This window comes from Gymnoscopelus braueri, assembly GCF_963280865.1.
Source record: "Gymnoscopelus braueri genome assembly, chromosome: 22".
In the NCBI taxonomy this organism is placed as follows: Eukaryota; Metazoa; Chordata; class Actinopteri; order Myctophiformes; family Myctophidae; genus Gymnoscopelus; species Gymnoscopelus braueri.
The window spans coordinates 22865095-22886746 of NC_137624.1; the positions used below are offsets into that span (position 1 = coordinate 22865095).

Sequence of the window (21652 nt, forward strand, 5' to 3'; positions counted from 1 at the left end):
GTTATAATACTTATAAGACCTGTTTCTTGTCTGTCTGCCTGTCTGTGTGTGCACGTCCATGAGCGTGTGTGGATGTGTGCTTGCTCAGGTGTGTTTTAATCTGAGAGCAGTTGACTGTTTAATGATTCAACGAAGCCAAGAGAAAACCATGACTATTTGCATAATGGACTGCATCTGGATTTTTCCAGTCTGGTCTCTCATGTCATGTCTTTCCTGTCGCTGTCTTGAAGCATGTAAGGTGTAAGGTGACCTTGTTGATACTGACCGGATGCACAGTGTTAAAATTTAAACAGACTGAGTGAGAGGGCAATGTTACTGTTACCACAAGCCACAAGCCACAAGCCACAAGCCACCTCAACCACCACCTGACAAAATATGCATTAAAAACAAGAGTGTGCCAATGGAACCAAATGGACCATGGATCCATTTGGTTCCATTTGTACACTTTTGGAGTTATATGTATACTGAGGATTTTATTGTGAGCTTTATTATGACTCCATTCTGGCCAAATGCCTAAATGTATTCAAATGTTATTATGGTTATTATGTTGAAATGTTAGATATTAAATTGTTAGAATGTAGAAATTTGTTTTTATAAACATTTTATATTAATTATTTATGCAGAAAATCTTACACATTTAGAGTGATGAGAAAATCTTCCCAGCATCAAACAACATACTTATATGTACACAGATATTTTTTATTACATCTTTATAACATTTTTTAAAAATATATTTGTACAGCTTTTTCTGCCTTTATTGATAGGTAGAACAGTAGACTGACAGTAAATGGGTAGAGAAATGGGGGGGGGGGGGGGGGGGGGGGTGACACGCAGCAAAGGTCATCGGGATCGGGAGTCGGACCCACAACACAATGTCAGATAGGATTACCAGCCTAGGTGCCCAGACGGGTACGGCAACCGCAAAGCATGTACACAGATATAATGCATGAGGATTATACATTTAAAGAATTAGCAAATGGTTGGCTTGATTTTGCCGGTTCTAGTGAACGGTTGGTAATTAGGTAGAAATGCATCAGCCTAATCAAAGATCAGTAATTGAACACCTGTGCTGTAATTTTGTGGGGAGGAAGAGGATGAGGATGAGGAGGGGTCCGGGGTGGATAGAGTTACAACATCCTTGTATTACATACCTGCACACACGCGCACACCAACACAGCAACACACACTTAACAATTAACGCTCTGGACTTTGCTGTGCAGACCGTGCACGCACGCACGCACGCACACCACACGCATGCACGCACACACACATGCACACATGCACACACGCACACACGCACACACACACACACACACACACACACACAGACACACACACACACACACACACACACACACACACACACACACACACACACAGTGTGGCTGGTGGACACAGCACTGGAGGAGGCCTTGCTGCCTGGTCCTCATGAATGATTAACCTCCTTAGTGCTTCCCGGGCCAGATAGCTCATTACTGGTGTGGTTCATCACACACAATGCATGGACACCGGTCCAGCAGGAAGTGTCAGTGGTACCCTTGTCGTCTTCAAGACTTGCGTTCCGTGCATCAGAACTGGGCCTGTTCTAAGAGAGCATGTGAACCAAACGGTGATGCAAGCCAGAGATACAGAGGGACAGGAAGTTTGAGTGATGATAGTCTGAGGGTCTAAGCTGAAGAGGCTCTAGTATGGGACACCTGCTTGGCTACTAAAGTAGCCACCTGCGGCTGTGTCTTTTTGTATTGGCTACCGGAGGACTTTAACTGGAAATAGTTTGGATTTATAAAGTCAGTTGTACACGACTTGATTCGACCATGACTCACAATACTTTGGAAGTGAAAGAGGTAATGACATGGAGTGTGTATGTGTTGTTTGTTGTAATTTAGTTGTATTTGAGTTTTTTTATTAGACTGCTGTTGTGTCCATGCTCACTTGATTCATTTTATACTTGTTTGCTTTATCCACCGAGCAAAAAAGCAACAAGTTAGGTCCTACTGTACATGTACTGTACAAAATATTAAATTTGGCAGCCAACTAATATTATTTCAATACTTTTTAACCTGTTATACAGTAGATGTGAAGTCTTTGTTCATCTTAATTAAACCAAGGCTACACTATATGTCACTGGCAATTATGTTTACACTGACATGTCTGATATCTTCTGCTACATGTAAATGATGTCTCACCTACATGTGACAGGGATTATGTTTCTGTATCTGTAGCTATTTTATTGCGATTGTTCATTAATGTTCACTTATCAGTTACAGTATCTGCTGCTATTTTAACAGTTTTCATTGTTTTCTTTCTATCTCTATTCTTTTCTCCTTTCTTGACAACTGCAAATGATGGGAGCTAGTATGACAAAGAATCTCACCCACTTTTTAACACTTGTAAAGCTGTGACGTGACAATTAAGCCGAAGTTGAAGTTGAAGTCTTGCATTTAAAATACTGTAGCTTTCCGAGAGGGTGCTGTCCAATCCGATCCTCAGGTTTCTCTAGACACCTGGAACCCCCTAAATGTGTGTTGCCCAGGGTGATGTATGGTGTCCGTCAGTGGGCCACGAAGAGTGCTATCTCTTTCAGGAATCTAACTGCCACTTTGTGGCCAAGTAACAGGATCCTATGCAATAGTGGAGAGTCATGGACAATGGAGTGTCCTCTCGGGTGATGGTCTCCAGGTCAGATAGGCTTTCATGTTCCGCTTTAACCTGACATAAAGTTTTTGGTGTCCAGTTGCTCTTTTTTCCATTTTCCATGCAGTGTAGACATACTTTCCTTCTATGGGTTGTCACCTGTCTACTGTATGTCATCCCTCTTCTCTACAGCCTGAGTTATACATTGTGTTAGCTGCTGCGGAGTGTAGAACCCATTTGAAAGTCCCTTTGAAAGAGTGTTAAATCTCTGCCACATGCTCTGAGCTGTGCCAGCCTGCCCATTCACAAACGGAGTGACAGGACCAGGTGCTTATGACGTTGACCTTTCAGAGTGATTGTTTTTGTTTCCGGAAATCAGTGTCAATGGAATTTCCGTCCCATAGAGAAATTGAATAAGGATAAGGATAAGGATAATTCCTTTAAAGGAGAATTCCGGACAAATTAAGTGTTATCTTTCATGTCTCGTTACTCACCTAGCGACGTAAAAAGTGGCGTTCTTTTTTTCCATATATTCCCCTGTCGTCATTTTTTAAACACCCTCCGTTGTTATAATGGGAGCGCGTGGGTTATGTGAAGTTCGTCTATTATAACCGACGCAATGTTATTTTTTTCTCTACTACGATTCATTGTAGAGTCTCATGATAGTCAAACATGCGCTGAAAATTCCTGCGAGCCTGCCGTTAATGGCGAACGATTTAACACTGGTTGCTTGTTTCCAGAATCTGGCAACACGAGTTGCCAGGTTCTGGAAAGAAACAAGCATCCAGTGTTAAATCGTTCGCCATTAACGGCAGGCTCGCAGGAATTTTCAGCGCATGTTTGACTATCATGAGACTCTACAATGAATCGTAGTAGAGAAAAAAATAACATTGCGTCGGTTATAATAGACGAACTTCACATAACCCACGCGCTCCCATTATAACAACGGAGGGTGTTTAAAAAATGACGACAGGGGAATATATGGAAAAAAAGAACGCCACTTTTTACGTCGCTAGGTGAGTAACGAGACATGAAAGATAACACTTAATTTGTCCGGAATTCTCCTTTAACAGGTCCGTTCATGAAAGTCCTTGCGGTCTTGTTTCCAATGAGGGCCTGTGAGCAATTAGGGGTTAAGAGTCTTGTTCAGGGACAAATTTCATTTCATCGACACATTTGCTGGCCTGGCCTGGAATCATACCTGGGGCAACCAGGGCCTCTGGCTCCCTAGGCAGGCTCACTAACCACTCAGCTATGGCCGCCCCCAAATCATATTCCAAAATAATCAATATAATAATGTGTATTATATATTGAGAAGTATGAGGGAGATCTTTTGGGCACCGGTATTGTTACTTAAGGGCCAACTGTATCACAGAAGCAAATATCATCTGTTGGACTATTAGTCCATTTTACATTTCAAAAATCTAAATAGTTGTTTTTTTTTGGTTGATTTGTATTCATCTGGTGTCCTAGAACAATTTTGGCTTGGTTGCCCAAAGTTGCCATCTGGGTAATTGCACTTGTCCTGGAATGATGTGTAATATCTCTTTTTCTAGGGGTTTCACATGTGTGTAGAATACATTTCTGATGTTCTATTTTCAATTACATGTCAAACTCATGTGCTAAAGGTTAGGTCGAGGTGAAATTGTTATACAGGCCAATCTCACGTGTTAAAGGTCGGGTCAAGGTCTATCTCACACTTTCTCATCCAAGCAGACATGGTCACTCATCAATTCACCATTGTGAATGTGCAGAGAAAGTGCGAGATCGACCTTGACCTGACCTTTAACACGTGAGATTGACCTGCAGTTGGAAATACAACAATTTAACCTTGACTTAACCTGTAGCACATGAGTTTGACCTGCAATTGAAAATAGAACATCAGCACATTCTACAGTACACATGAAACCCCTAAAAAAGACATATTACACATCATTCTAGGACAAGCGGGTCAAAAGTAACGGCTTTGATATGGCGTTCAGTGCCCATCTTTGATTATGCAAATTACAAGAGTTGCCCAAAGTTGCTGTTTGGGCAACCAAGCTTAAAATCATTCTAGGTCCCTAAATGAATGGGAATAAAAAAAATGTAATCAGAAAGATCATTTCTACGTTTAGTATTGAACAGATAGAAACGTCAAATGGACTAATTCACCTGCTTGCCAGATGAGATTGAGAGGTGAGATTGACCTGCAATTTAAAATATATAATCAGAAATTGATTCTACACACATGAAACCCCTACATCTACCAAAACAGCAGTGAAAACACCAAAATACAAAAAAAGAGTGGCTGATAACTGCTGGTATAGAGTGATATGAAGGATTTATTGTTTCATTATGTAAACAGGGGGCAAAGTTACATGCAATGCCTTTAAAGCCTTTGCTGTGATGTTCTGATAACAATAAGGACTGTGGACTGCAGAGTTTTCTGCATATTTCTCTCTTCGAGGAAATTGTTTCGTTTTTTGGCACCCTGGTTTCTGATGATGTGAATACGTTGGTATTTAGTTTGCTCAACAGTCCTGCAGGGAGCCATATATTCACAGTTCAATGTCTTTTTAATGTCAATTCTAATTGTGTGAACTCTTGCAGTTCTCTCTCTCTCTCTCTCTCTCTCTCTCTCTCTCTCTCTCTCTCTCTCTCTCTCTCTCTCTCTCTCTCTCTCTCTCTCTCTCTCTCTCTCTCTCTCTCTCTCTCTCTCTCTCTCTCTCTCTCTCTCTCTCTCTCTCTCTCTCTCTCTCTCGCTCTCTCTCTCTCGCCGCTCTCTCTCTCTCTCTCTCTCTCACTCTCTCGCATAATATGTAGGCTACAGTATCAGTATGTGGCCTTGTGTATGTGTCAAGAAAGCCTCTTTTTTTTTGTCTTTGGGAAATGGTACGAGGGCAACAAGAGGGCAACAATAAATGTGATGAATTAGCTTGTATTTTGTGCCCTTGGCCTATCTTCCACCCAGTATCTGGAAATGATAGAGCTTTCCTGTGTTTTCGGTTAAAAATATCTCAGTTTCCTTCTTATAGAAAGTGTCCTCACTTGTTCTGCAGTATGTTGTGCTTTTAATAAAATTGTGAATACAATAAAATGTCAGAAACATGACATCAGACAGGTGATACCTCTAACATGTCCAGCTTTCCATACACACCTGCATTTGCTTCCTCTGTTGCACACTTTTTTTTTACATTATTAATGGTTTCCTATTGGAGGAAATGGTGGCTGTAATATATCAATGTTTCCTGCCATACTACTTTCCTGTTCCTTCGATAAAGCCAAATGTTCAGGACAATTATTCTGGCAACACTTTGTTGGATATTCATATTTCCATTTTGTCTTTGAAACTTTCAAATATTGTTGACATTTGACATTTTTACAACATCTGCCTTTATTGTGAGTGTCGCTTGAGATCTGGAAGATTCAATTTGGTCAATTTGAGAGTGATGAAAGCTAAAATATTGAAGTGTAATACTCATAGCACTGTAATTAAAGTGCATAAAGATGTATTGTGAATGCTGGTTTATTGTGAACTATTTCACACAATAGTAGCATACATCACATATATTTATATAACTCTGAGTATACAACACATAATTGATTCCAATAAAAGGTTTATATTTATGCCAGTTCGTTTTGAAGCCTGAATTATATTTATGACTTGAGTTGTGTATTTTTGGTGTTGAGGGATTGGCCTTCTCCTGATTAGATGATGAATGATGAGAGAAGTTAAAATTGTCATGGGCTTAGAGGATGTGGCCAAGGACACTCTGACTGGAAGTGAATGGAGTCACACAGATATGGGGACAAATGCAGAGGAAATGAGTTGTCTTCTGGGGAATGAATGGTTTAAGTTGGTTGCAATCCTGTGTGCGTGTGCGTGTGGTCCGTGCGTGCGTGAACGCACGTGTGTGGTGAAAGAGCCAGAAGAGAGAGATAGAGAGAGACCCAAAAACAGATAACTATGAAGAAAACAGGACAGAGAGGGATAGGGCAGGTCATTTAGTCCTTGTGTTGGCCAATAGAAATGTAGGGATAGGCATTGTAAAGTTAAAATAGAGAAGAATACTTCCTCTAGAAGGATACATACAGCACATACTGTGATTGAGACCATGTAAAGTTAAGTTGTTAAAATACATATTTATTGTGTTGCGATACTGTGCATCACTGACTTCTGGTTCCTGGTTGGGCACAGAGCCTAGAGGAGCGCTGTAATCGGATGCTGCGGAACATGGAGGGTTCCCTGACAGCCCGGGATCGCGTGGGCCTCCAGGATTTCGTTCTGCTGGATAACTACACGAGTGAGAGTGCCTTCCTCGACAACCTAAGGAAGCGCTTCCATGAGAATCTCATCTACGTGAGTCTATCCTGTAGCAGTGGTTTTCAAACTTTTTGTGCCCAAGGCACACCAATGGGCAATTTCAAATCTCAGTTAAAATAGCCCATCTACAAGCTCACAACATCTACAAATAATATAAAACAAATGAAAATTAAATAAAATATTTAAATGTAAAAGTTTTGCTTATAATGACATGCCCGGTAGGCGGTATAGGGACACCAGGTTGAAAGTGTCTAAAACATTTGTTTTGGGGGTATAGAATTTACCTCTATATTGGCAGTGCTTCTCAAACGTTTTTTATTTATTTCAAGGACTCACACAACTCTGGCCGGGATAGTACAAGTGGTCCACATGTACACTCTCAGAGTTACAGACATGTAAAAGGGTCCATTTGGTACCCACTCGAGGACCCCTGAGTGTCCCGGGTCGGCCCCCACTTTGAGAACCACTTCTCTATAGGCGCAGTAATTTACTAAACTACAGAGTAACACATTTTGTTATGTTTTGAAATCACACAATCACACTGTAACTATTGTACATATTTTGAGTAACTGCTGTGTGTGAGAGAGCAGCCCATGACCATTGTCCTTTGATGTGGTGAATCAATAGAGATAGGCTTGCATGGGCTACAGAAATTACACCCGAGAATGAACATTTATGCATCAATTACTCACCATGTGTAGCCTGTACCTTACAATAGAACATTTTTAACTCTGGAAGCTCATTTCCACAATTGAATAAAATTAAAAACCCTGAATTGTGAGTTGTTTTCTCACAATTATGACGCTATATCTCAGAATTGTGAGCAGTCCCAATTGTGAGGGAAAAGTGCCAGGGAATTGTGGTGGCACATCTTTTTAATCATTGCACAGAGCATCTTGTGTATTTGTATATTCCTATTGTTGTATTGCATACTGTTATAATGTTGGTATAGTGTTGTTACAATTTATTTTTGGCAAATTACACTCTAAACTCTTCTATAGCTTCTATAGAGAATGTAGATTTCAAAGATGGCACTGTAGACATTTCTGAGATAAAGTTAATCAGAGATTAACTTCAGGTCTCAGGTATCCAGTCATATATATGGTCAGTACATCCCTAAAACATTTATATATGCTAAATGATTGCTAAATATCCATGGCCAGGAGCTTCACCAGACCAATATGACACATAATGCCAATACAACCTCTTGACAATGCATACTCCTTCCAGCAGTTGCAAGCCACTTGTTTTGGTGCCGTAAGTGATATTTCTTTGTTAAAATAAGTGTTAAATAGCTCTATTGTCTGATAGTAATCATCACTATAGAGTGTTTGTTCAATAACAGGGATCTCTCCATCTGTCCAGCTCTTAAGTAAACAGAAAATACTTTTTCAGGTCAGGATACCAATTTCATCCAATCAGGAGAAATATACTGGATACAGGATAAACAAGTGAAATTAGAAGTGATAAAAGAAAAAAGATTTGCAGACAAAGATATCTCAAAAGACAATAGAATACAAATACATTATTTCTCTGTATAATAGGCAATTTCTCCTTTTCTTTCTTTTTTCTATAGACCTACATTGGAACTCTTCTGGTATCGGTCAATCCCTATAAAGAACTAGACATCTACAACAAGACAAATATGGATACGTACATGGGTGTAAACTTTTTTGAGCTTCCACCTCACATGTAAGATGCCTTTTCTTTGTATAACACCTCTCACAAAAGGCTGTAAAACACTTTATTAAAATGTGACATAAAACTAGAATAGAGGGAAAACATAAAAATATGATACAAAAATATGATGCAGCATGTATCATGTTGAGAAACTGAACTGACTTGATATGCATAACTGGACAATGCCTGGTATTCGTCATGAACATTTTTCAGATTGCCTTAAGAATAAGGAGATCTTATATTGTCCTTTGGCTTTAAGGTGAAAAAAAAAAGTGGGTACTGTAGACCTGACCAACCTCCAGAGGATTACTTAAAATAAAATTATAAACCTCCATGTAATACTGAAGAAAAGCAACTTAATCAAGCTTTTGTTCTGGTTCGAATGATACAGTCATTCAAGTGAGGACATTCGTTTTTCCACTGTTGTCATAGGATAAAACTCACCCACAAAAATAGCCACATAAAAGCCTTAAAGCCAAACAAGTAGCTGGCAGTAATCAGTCGCTGTCCTTCAGTTATGCCCTTGCAGACAACGTGTTTCGCACCATGCTGAGTGAGGTCAACAACCACTTCATCCTGATCTCAGGGGAGAGTGGAGCTGGGAAGACAGAGGCCTCCAAGAAAATCCTGCAATACTATGCTGTCAGCTGCCCCAGCACAAGACTCCTGAACAATGTCAGAGACCGACTGGTTCTTTCCAACCCAGTTCTTGAGGTGGGTTTCATTCGACTGGATCTTGAGTACTACCAGTGGCATCAGCTTCATTAATAATGTGGTCCAAGTAATTAAAATCTCAAGCACTTTAACCAGTTTCAGCCAGCATCCCCTATTTTGGGCTAGCCCCATCTGTGACCTTCCCCTTCGCTGTAGCTCTGGGACATGGTGAGCAGCAGATTGGGAATGCCCTGCCGTGTTAAAATCCGCCCAGGCTGTTAAAAAAAGAAATCACAGCAGATTTGATTTTGACCACCACATTTTGCTGAAGACATCTACATTTTGATACACAGTTTTGGCTGGCACCCACTATTCTGGAGGCAATGCTATAATGTGACAGAGTCCCGAGCTACAGCGATTTTTATTTTTTTTATTTTTTATAAATGTAATATTCATATCTTTTTCAAAAATAGCAAAAATAGTCAATCTACAAGCTCACAGCTTGAGTATTAGGCTTAAGTGGTTAACACTCCTTTTCCCCTGCAGGCTTTTGGAAATGCCAAAACCCTGAAGAATGACAACTCAAGTCGCTTTGGGAAGTACATGGACATCCAGTTTGACCACCAGGTTAAATTAAATTACTCCAGTTTATAATTGCCATAAAGTACAATTTCAACATGATGTCTGTAATGGCTGTTGGGACCATAAGTATGAATATAGAGCATCGTTCCCCCACAGGGGGGAGCTGTTGGAGGCCACATCCTCAGTTACCTGCTGGAGAAGTCGCGTGTGGTACATCAGAACCATGGAGAGAGGAACTTCCATATCTTTTACCAGCTAGTGGAAGGAGGAGATGAAGAACTGCTGCGTTGGCTTGGCCTGGAGAGGAACTGCCAGCACTATAATTACCTGGTACAGGTCAGAGGACAACACCTTATTATTTCCCAGTATCCAGTGGTGGAAAAAGTACTAAATGTTTTACTTAAGTAAAAGTATCAATACTGCAGTGTAGAAGTACTCTGTTACAAGTAAAAGTCCGGAATAAAAAATGTAAAATGTAAAAGTACAAAAGTATTGGTATCAAAATGTACTTAAAGTAGCAAAAGTAAAAGTACTTGAAAATAGCAGATATCTACAAGCTCACAACGTGTCGCATCGCGACGCGTCGTGAGCTTGTAGATCAGGGTTAAAGTGGTTAATGTATGATTTATAATGTAATCATTTATATCTGAAAAGTAACTAGTAACTAAAGTTTTCAAATAATTGTAGTGGAGAAAAAGTACAATATTTGCCTCTGAGATGTGGTGGAGTAGAAGTAAAAGTATTGGAAATTGGAAATACTAAAGTAAAGTACAAATACCTCAAAATTGTACTTAAGTACAGTACTTAAGTAAATGTACTTAGTTACTTTACGCCGATGCCAGTATCTATCACTTTGGGCAGCTGTAGCTGAATGGGTAGAGAGGCCCTCTGCATGGGAATCAGAAGGTCACTGGTTCTACCCTTGGCTTTAGCCATCTGAGCAGCCATCTGCTCAGTGAAGCAGTAAAAGTAATTTTCCGTCCACCACACCAGGGACCAGAAAATACTTCCCCTTCCCCCCCTTTGGAATCAAATCATTATTGTAAGGCCAGAGCCCTGTGCTTCAATTTGGAACCAGTAAATACGGTTTGATTTTTCATGTTTAATCGTCATCCTCTGTGTCTCAAAAAGGGGGATTGTGCCAAAGTGAGCTCCATCAACGATAAGAGTGACTGGAAGACAGTGAAGAATGCCCTCTCTGTCATAGAGTTCAGTGAGAATGACGTGGAGGTGAGGTTCCATAATTCTTCAATAAACTATAATGTCATTGGGTAGAAAAATAGGGATATTGATTGAAAGCAATTATACCTTGGCTGTGTCCGTTGACAATTCTTTTTGATTTTCAGTTGAAAATCTTTTATTTTCGATGAGTGACACGGTTGTGTGATGAAGTATGAGTTAGACTTAAAAGACCACACCTGTTGTCTGAGATCGAGCCTTGACGCCAAAATATATAATATAATATAAATATTTAAAGAAATACTGAGGAGCAATTCACTTTTAAACAACTCAACAGTCCAGTCCTTCAATTCTCTACAGTAGGATCATTTTAAGTTCAAGGGGGGATATCATGCTCAGCTTACCATTAAGCATTGTGGGATAGGGGCCTGTTTTCCTACGAAACTACAAGTTCAATCTTTCTGGTCATTTACAATGTATTTCTTCCTGGGTATAATGCAGCACCTGTTTGGAATTATTGGAAGTGTGCTCCACCTCGGAAATATTAAGTTTGACACAGATATTCGAGCATACGCCACTCTCAACAACAATCCAGAGTTGCACTGGGTGTCAAAGGTGAGAGACCCCAGTACACTGTAAATCATTGAACCCTCCTCTTTCAGAAAGAGAGCTACTAGGTATTTGGTGTCATGTGTTTGCTTGGGTTTTTCCACTGTGCAGTTGCTGGGAATTCCTACTCAGGTGCTACAAAAGAGCTTAACCCACAGAAAGATTGAAGCCAAAGCAGAGGAGGTGAGATAACTACCGATAATTTTATGTTGGCCTACTTTAAACCACACATTTAACTTGATTGCTTTGTTCTATTGTTTAGATGTTCAGTCCCTTCACAGTGGACCATGCAGTATATGCCAGGGACGCCCTAGCCAAAGCCATCTATGGTCGGACTTTCAATTGGCTGGTCAACAAAATTAATGAGTCGTTAGCTAACAAGGTGAGTATATAGGCTAGACAGAAGCAATTTACTCTCTGTTCTATCATCAGGTTTACCTACTGTGCTGTCAGTCAGTACTGTCAAAACCGGGTACAGATGGAAGTGTCCTTGCTATATATTATTTATGTATAGGATTCCTCCAGGAAGACAGTGATTGGTCTGCTGGACATCTATGGATTTGAGGTGTTTAATGTGAACAGGTGAGGACTTGCTTAACAGGACTGGCTCCTGTAGAGTGAATATATGAAACAAATAGCTTGATAATGACACTGGCTATTGTTTATTTCAGGTTTGAGCAGTTTTGCATCAACTACTGCAATGAGAAGCTCCAGCAGCTCTTCATTCAGCTGACCCTAAAGTCAGAACAGGAGGAGTATGAGATGGAGGGGATTGAAGTAAATGCTCCTACAACTCACATATGTTAGCAATTACCAATTTAGGCAATTACCAGACATTCTCATTCAGAGTGACTTATAAAGTGTAAGTAGTAAGAGTAAGTTCCATGAACATTTTGTCAAACACAGGATAAGTGGCCTGTGATGTTAGGGTGCAAGATGCAAAGATGTGGCGTGGTAGTTATGGGAGATTAAGTAAATTACATACAAGTTAAAGATGAAAGGTTAAACATTACTGTACAATAATTTAAAACAGGCTTGGTTGACATAGGGCCCACAATGTAACCCATGATCTCTGTTATGTTCAGTGGGAACCTGTGCCATTTTTCAACAATAAGATCATCTGTGACCTGGTGGAGGAGAAACACAGAGGCATCATTTCCACATTGGTAAAGTCACGATTGATTGACTGACTGACTGACTAACTGACTGACTGACTGACTGACTGACTGACTGACTGACAGACTGATTGATTGTTGGCCATGGCAAAATGTAAAAATAAATTGTCAATTAGCTCAATTCCTGTATGCTTAAATAGGATGAAGAATGTTTACGTCCCGGTGGAGCCACGGATCTTACCTTCCTTGAAAAGCTGGAGGAAAAGCTGCGCGGTCATCCACATTTTGTCACGTGAGTTCAGACATTCATGTTAATTCATTTGCCTGTAGTTTTCTGAAGTATGGTCACTATCAACTTACAGAACCTTAGCAGAACAAAAATCACTCTACACCTTCGTATACTTCCTGCAGACATAAACTGGCAGATCCAAAAACCAGGAAAACACTGGAGAGAGAAGACTTCCGCCTCTCGCACTATGCTGGGGAGGTTACATACTGTGTGACTGGTGAGCGATGCAGGACACACTGAGGAACTGCATGTCAACAAGCCATCACTCTCTCTTAACATTGTCTCATCACACTATGTTCTTTGAAGCAACTTTGTTCTCAAACATTTCCATGTCAATGACCCACAAATTGATGCAGATTAGGCTACAGACCCTTTTGAAAAGACGTTGTGCCATGGACGCTCATAAAAGACGATTTTTGTTGTTATATTAGATAGACCCCCCAGAAAAATGCGATTATGCCATCGCATAATTTACCGCATAATCAACAAAATGGCACATAATTATGCGGGGGTAATGTTTTTTCAAAAAGGCTGCATCGCATTGCATATTTCGCATTTTTTCACATATTTCGCAACTTTTCGCGATTTCACCGCATAAAATTGAAAAAAAACCCCTGCATATTTCATCGCAAAATCAAGGATTTTAGCCCGCATAAACAAGAGTTTTAGCCCACATAATCAAGGATTTTTGCCCGTGTTTTACTGGGGGGTCTAATTAGATAAAGCTAAGACCTAATAGTCGACTTTCATTTGTGAAATTATGATGACATTTAACTGCTCTTCATTTTGCTGGGGAACCCTTGGAACCCCGTCAAGGACGCTGGGGGTCCCCTGACCCTACTTTGAGAACCACTAAGCTGCTCTGGAGTAATACAGCTCGATAAAATACATTCTGTATGCTCTTTACACACACACACACACACACACACACACACACACACACACACACACACACACACACACACACACACACACACACACACACACACACACACACACACACACACACACACACACACACACACACACACACACACACAAATCAGGATCATAATAAATAAGCCACGGTCGGTCATCCCCTCAATTGTACTCTTGAACAAATTGTATTTTTCAGGGTTCTTGGACAAGAACAATGATCTCCTGTACAGGAATGTTAAAGAGGTAAGGGTGCCCATGCCCACAGCTAAAATTGGAATGGAGACTGACATCTGTTTCCTGCCAAACTTATGTATTATTCATTGTTAAGCACACCTGTGAATTATAGAGGAGCTGATTGTTAAGCATTGCTTTGGAATAGACTGACAGGACTTTTGAGGGAAGAGATATTTGTGCCAGGCTGCTGAAGGGATTCTTTAACTCCTATCTGGGATTTCATTTCGTAAATAGCACTTTTAACCATTGTACGTCAAATAGTGAAAATAGCTACAAAATACCTACAAGCTAATAATGTGTTGCAACACGATGCGTTGTGACTATGTAGATCAGCTATTTTCTTCTATGTTTGCCATATGTCCTTATACTTTAACTGAATGATTTTATGTTATGTTACAATACAATTATTAAACAGCATTAGTAAAGGGTATACATGGTTAAATACAGTATGTGTAATTCATATGATATTTTTCATCCCCCTAAGGTCATGCGTCAGTCCCAGAATGCTATTATCAAGCACTGCTTTCCTGTGACCGAGCCAGACAGCAAGAAAAGACCTGAAACAGTAAGAAACACGTTCAGATGATGCTGATACTGTAATGGCCTCATCATTGTGTGCTTACATATTTTCTGTTCTGCTACAACCTTTCAGGTGGTCACTCAATTTAAGGGCAGCCTGGTTGGTCTAACTGAGATCCTCATGTCTAAAGAGCCCTCATACCTACGTTGCATTAAACCCAATGATGGCAAGCAGCCAGGTGAGGGATTGTGAAAAATAAATAAATAAATAATAATAATAATCCCACACTCCTAATATTAAAGGTGGTAGGTGGGTCTTGGTAGTATTGAGAACAACATTTATTGGGTTGGATATTTCTTTTAGAGATGTTCCGTAATAATATAAAGCTGAACAGCTGAGCAGATGAAGATGAACGAGCATCATTTGAACAAGTCTTTCAAATTTGCATAAGCCTGCCCATACCAACAGCAAGGTAGACTGCATTTCTAGTATAGCTACAGCTACAGTTTAAGTTGTGACGGAGTAGTGAAATGATTAAGTAAATCTGGTCATTGGAGGTGTGCTGTTGTTGGTTGACAGACAGCAAAATGAATAAAGGGCTTTTAAAGAATGTTTATATTAAACAGTCTGTTTCATTAGACTATAAAGGTAGATGTGGCGTATTGGAATCCAAACAACCTTTAATGAAACTGAGCAACCTTTGGTGAAAACATATCACAGATTTGTTCCATCGACGCACAACAGTTTCAATGTGCCAATCTATCAACTCGGGATGTTGGCAGGAGCATGGGCTTTGTTTACAGTGTACTGTATAACCTGATGCATGTTACCTTCTGACCTGGCCTTGAATGCAGGGCGGTTTGACGATGTGTTGGTGAGACACCAAGTGAAGTACCTGGGACTAATGGAGCACCTGCGGGTCAGGCGAGCCGGCTTTGCTTACCGCCGCAGATACGAGCTCTTTCTCCAGAGGTGCCTACTGCATATGCACACCACTTATCTCACTACTGTTGTTCTTATCCATTTACAGTCAGTGAGAGGGCACTGCTTTACTCCATGCAGAAAATAAATTGCATTTTGCCATACAGTAGAACTAGTATTTGCTATGAAGCATGTTTGGCAGTGTCACCGAGATTGTTGTTGATGTCGGGTATTCTGTTTCAGGTGTTCTGTTTCTGATTTGTGTGTCCTCTCAGGTATAAGCCTCTCTGTCCAGACACCTGGCCTAACTGGAAGGGAACTCCAGCAGATGGGGTGCTGTGTCTGGTAAAACACCTAGGATATGAGCCTAATGACTACAAGATGGGCAGGTGAGGAGAACTTAATGGATGCGATCTGTTTTATCTACATAGGTATACTGTTGATAGTAACCACAGTTTTCTGTTCCCCTAAAGGACCAAGATTTTCATACGCCATCCCAAAACTCTGTTTGCCACAGAAGATGCATTTGAAATCTGCAAACATGAGCTAGGTGATTTATTGCTCTAAATGTTTTGTTATAGGATGCAGTGAGTAGGAATGTAACATTTGCATTATATACTGTAAATGAATGTCATTAACTATCTCATAGCAACACGGATCCAGGCCAAGTACAAAGGCTACAAGGTGCATGGAGAATTCCAGAAACAGAAAGAAGCTGGTGAGACATTCTTTGATGAGATAAATGTTTATGTGGCGCCTATGCGTTTCCCTAAGTTACAATTATATAACTTGTATTATTTTATCAGCCACAAAGATTGAGAATTGCTGGAGAGGTTTGAAAGCAAGGCAAGAGCGGGAAAAAAGGGCATGGGCTGTCAAGGTCATAAAGAAGTAAGTGATACAAAAATGAATCGTCCCCATCAGGCGGAAACCTTGTATCTCAATATTTTATCTTTTGATGTTTTTTCATAAATGTATAACCTATGTCATAGGTTATTAAAGTGTTGTGCAAAAGTAGACAAAATAGCAGATCTGCAAGCTAACAATGCATTGTGACATGTTGTGAGCTTGCAGATCGGTAATTTTGCTACTTTGGATGAATAATAACTAGTTGGGTCCAATAGAAAGCATGTTCCCCATCAGTCAGTTGCACTGCAAGTGACTGAGGGGGAAAAGGTATTTCATATTATTTATGTATGTAAGTACATGGGGAAAGTGACAAATAAAGTGATTCTGATTCTTTTCCCCATTTCCTGAAAAAGTTGTGGTTTTGGATATACAAGGTTTCTGCCCGACAGCGACAAAATGTGACTTGATGTACAGAGGTTACATCTCTGCTAATGCAATGTTCTGTTAACACAATAGGTTCATCAAAGGTTTCATGACCAGAAATGACGAAGTTTCCTCAGACAACAGAGAGTACCTTGCATACGTAAGGCAGAACTACCTGACACGTCTTAAGGAGAACCTGCCCAAGACAGTCCTGGAACGAAAAAATTGGCTAACCCCTCCTCCGATCATGAAGGAGGTGAATGTGACTTTTGCTACCTGTACATTGTTAACAGGGTGCTAATGATTATACTCAGTGGTGGACAATAACTAACATTTACTTGAATACTGCACTTACAGTAAGTACATTTTGTGAGTATCTGTACTCTAAGTATTATTATTTTTTCTGGGAAACTTTAACTCCACTACATTTCAAAGACACATATTGTACATTTGACTCCACTACATTTCTAAGAAGGGACCACCAAGACCCAAACTTACAAAAATACATTATAAAAATACTGTTTCAAAAGTATTGAAATTAGCCAATCAAAAAGCTCACAGTTTTTTGCAGCAATGCACCGATATTAAAAAGTGTTAAATTGTACTTTGTAATTTGTACTTTTAAATACTTTGCATGCATTTTCAAAGCATGCACTTTTGAATAATACATTTTTCAACTAAGGACTGTACTTTAACTCAAGTACAAATTTGGCTGAGCAACTTTCACTTAATTGAGTAATATTTGACCCGGAGTATCTATACTTATAATATTTTACTCAAGTACTGGGGTTGAATACAGTGTCCACCATTGATTATACTGTGTAAGTGCATGAGATCAATCTAACTCAGCTGCTGACTACAATGTTTCTGTAGGCCTCCGAGATCTTACATAAGATGTACGTTCGCCACATGGTACAGAAGTACGTTCGAGGTATCACTCCAATAAGGACAGCGCAGGTATGGTCCAATATTTTTTTCTCAGTCATTCTAAGATAGAAACTTGCCATTTTTGACACGCTGTTAAAGCTACAATCCAGAACATAATTATTTTAATGAATAAAATAATATTTTAACCAATCTGTATGGTAGATTATGTCAATATAAAATAACTAGCACATCTGCAGTGGTTGGAGGTGGTCTCCCTACTGGTTGGAAAGTAGTACTGCCCCTGTCCAAGCGGGTATGCCTTATTGCAGAGTGGAAGAAATGGTCTCTCATGTGGACCAGGGTTTGTAATGACACTTAAGGATTGCAGCTTTAAAGACTTTACTGTTTTCATGGTGTTTCCCACGTTCTAGATCCAGGTGAAGTTGCTGACCAGCACAATATTCAAGGGAAAGAAAGAAAACTATCCCTTCAGTGTGTGCAGGCCTTTCGTGGACACCAGGATAAGTACGATTATCCCACTTATCACTGCCCTCTTGTGGCACCTCACTGACACAACTCTGAATGTAGATCCACTGAGAAAAGGAGGGAAGCAGAAGTTTCTTGCTCTCCCTTCCTATTTTCTCTTTATCTTTAAAGAATATTATTCCCTTATTTTTTTTACTTTAGAGGTGTACTTTTGCATGCACATGCTATTCCACCTAATAGCTTTCATCCCTTTTGGGGGGGAACTTTTCAAATATCCTTACATAATTAAACTGAATATTACTGAATGCTAGTTATGGAAACAAAAAGCAAACTGAATTGAAAGATATATATCCAAGCTGATACCAATCTGCTCTGATGTCAAATACTCTTGTCCTGTTATTTCGTACAGGTGAGGACGACATCAACATCAAAGTGCTTCAGATGATTCGCCATGAGCGTATCAAGGTAAACTCATCTCAGGGCCTGCATGTTGACCTTTAGACACTTTCAAACTGGCGTACCTATTAAGTGCATGTCATTATAGGTACACGTTTCTGAAATAGCAAACATCACACCAAGTTGCGATGTGATGCATGATGAGCTTGTAGATCGGCTTTCGTGTGACACCGTCGTACGACTAAGTGTAAAACAGTGATTCATTGTACTAATGCCCTTATTTGATTCATTGTATGTGTTTGTCACACAGTACAGTGTTCCTGTGGTGAAGTACGACCGGAATGGGTTCAGGCCTCGTCTTAGGCAGCTCATCTTCACTCAGACAGCAGCTTACCTGGTGGAAGAGGCCAAGATCAAGCAGCGAGTTGAATTCAACTCTCTGAAAAGTACAGTGCTCTGTATACACTGTGATGACGAGATATTGGAAAGCCATTACTAATCCTACCCATACATCTAGGGAGCATGTGTGTGCAAGTGTTGGAGGTTTTGCTTTATCACTATAAAGTACAACTATTATCAATATGCTGTTTTACATCCTCAATCTTCTTCTGTTTTCATAGGTGTGTCGGTCAGCAATCTCAGCGACAACTTCATAATTCTCCATGTCACATGTGAGGACATCAAGCAAAAGGTACAGTAGTCAACAGTAGTCAAGAGTAGTCAATAAATAGGCTGGTGTCTATGGTAGGCAGGCACAGATTATTTAATGGGCAATTCTTACTACTCGTAGCTCCTCAGAGGGGAGCCGTCTAGAAGAGGGTCTTGTCTGACTGTCTGTTTGTCTATCTGTGTGTCCGGAGCTAATCTCACACACGATGGACTGATAACACCAAGTTCTTGTGCACACTGCCAGTAGGCCTGAAATATTTAACTTTCATTTATAATGGAAGTCAATGGGGCTCAAATAGGGCTTATACCTTGCACAAATCACTGGAGGTTCGGGCTGCTCTGCGGCGGCCCTGACATCTAGATCCGACCGACCGACAGTTATTAAGACAATTGCATAAATAATTGTGTAATATTACAATTACACAATTGTACACATATACTCCATTCCAGGCCGAGACATAACTGAGAAATACATCTGAATAATGCCTAAGAATGATCATTTTGATTTATTCAGGGGGATCTGGTGCTGCAGTGTGACTACCTGTTTGAGGCCTTGACTAAGCTGACCGTCATAGCCAACAATCAGACCTGCATCAAAGTGGTCCAGGGCAGGTACTGCACAACATGTTCTCAATTGAATCCTAGATTGTAAAACATGTGTTGTTCTTTACTCTAAAAGAGTTAAACAACCTTAAAGCTGCAATCCGTATGCATGTCTTACCCGGGATTTGAACCCAGGTCTCCCACACAATTTCTATCACTGAGCTAAGGAGATACTGCAACTTTGAGCTTCAGTCAGTACCACTTGTCAACCAGAAGGTGTCCTATCTGTCCACAAGGTCTAAATGTGTTAGTAATAAAGCAGGGAGGCCACCTCCAACCACCACAGTTGTGTTAATTATTATTGTATGTGCATACTCTACCTTATCTACCTTAACAATTAGTCAAAATAACATTATATTCACTAACTAACTAAGGATGTGCAGGATTGCAGTTTTAAGTGATAGACAATTCATTCATTATGCATGACATTGATGTTGTAACGTCATATGTAAAACTGTCATTATTGCAGTGTACGGTTTGATATCCAGCCTGGTCGAGAGGGGTTCGTTGACTTTGTGAGTGGTCAGGAGTGCATGGTCTACAGGGCAAAGAATGGCCATTTGATGGTGGTGAGTATGAAGTCCAATATTTAAGTCAATCTCATTCTTATTGCTCATATTATATGTTCTATAGAATGTACACCTTGCCTTCTCAGGAATCTACAAGAGGCAAGTCAAGATGATGACTACACTGATGCTGAGATGATGTTGCTCATGTTCCTTATCGAGCCATTTGCAAATTTCAGCCTACTGGACAATCCAGCTTCATGTTACTAGTACAGTAATATCTGTTTTATGTTAGTTCATTTTGTAAATATAAGGCATCTCATGACAATGCTATAGCCTACTGTATGATGGAGCGTTTTGTTAGATAACCACAGCCAACACTTTATTTATAGACAAGAGACAACAACATGCATAGCGTAACCTGGCCAGAGTCCATCAGTCTGATCGATGAAGTATTTTGAGTAAGTAGACACTTACTGAATCCCACCATGTGACCATACCTATTACATTGGCCTCATTTTTTTATGAAATGAAAAGTCCTAACATTAAGTTACAGGCTAGACTTTTTTTTTATTTACTAGATGGAACTGATATCCTGTTTTATACTGTATACACTAGCAGTAGAGAAAAACACTAGAATGTGTGAAGCCATATATATGTCATAACTTTTATAATTTCTCACAAATGATGTACCTTATTTACAGTAAAGGACAATAAAGCATAAGATAAATGTCAAACTAAAGCATGTCTTTTCTTCTAGTTACATACATCATGAATACATCTGATCTGATTGATCTGAGCTCTAAAAGACTATTATGAGGAACTTAATCATTTCAACATGTTTTAATGTTGCAACAACACAGTAATAGCTTAATGACGCTGCAAGGTTCTCAATAGCTTGGAGTAGGTTGCCATCTAGAGGATAATTTTGAAACAACACAAGAAGTACTGTACCACTACTACGGTGTGTGTAAAAGAACTTAAAAGCATAAAATAAACACATTAGATTGCTGGTATTTGGCCGACACTTGGTATTTGACCATATCATCTCAACTCAAGTTGTCTGAAGGAATCTTGCAGTCTGAGATCTCCCGTTCGTGTCTTTTCGTTAAGTCTGAGCTCTTAGAACTGAGGCAAGATTCTACTAAAGACATCTTGATGAGCCGACCTAAGAATGTAACATTTAATACATCACTGTCCTAGTTTTGATGA

General features: G+C 39.9%; 1 protein-coding gene across 1 annotated transcript; it reads left to right on the plus strand.

Moving 5' to 3' along the window:
- Nucleotides 1-1814: 1814 nt before the first annotated feature.
- Nucleotides 1815-21040, plus strand: myo1hb (myosin IHb; the record flags this gene model as incomplete). Its single annotated transcript, XM_080419362.1, has 32 exons — nucleotides 1815-1844; nucleotides 6815-6976; nucleotides 8517-8632; nucleotides 9136-9334; nucleotides 9821-9901; nucleotides 10013-10192; nucleotides 10988-11086; nucleotides 11537-11650; nucleotides 11756-11827; nucleotides 11907-12026; nucleotides 12159-12226; nucleotides 12316-12421; nucleotides 12730-12810; nucleotides 12960-13051; nucleotides 13171-13265; nucleotides 14163-14209; nucleotides 14685-14765; nucleotides 14853-14958; nucleotides 15575-15692; nucleotides 15917-16030; nucleotides 16115-16191; nucleotides 16291-16359; nucleotides 16448-16532; nucleotides 17007-17169; nucleotides 17787-17870; nucleotides 18212-18305; nucleotides 18676-18731; nucleotides 18973-19108; nucleotides 19283-19353; nucleotides 19846-19943; nucleotides 20404-20503; nucleotides 20590-21040. The coding sequence occupies 32 exons, from the start codon at nucleotides 1815-1817 to the stop codon at nucleotides 20614-20616; spliced, it is 3141 nt and encodes a 1046-aa protein (XP_080275488.1). The 3' UTR covers nucleotides 20617-21040.
- Between the last annotated feature and the right edge of the window lie 612 nt (nucleotides 21041-21652).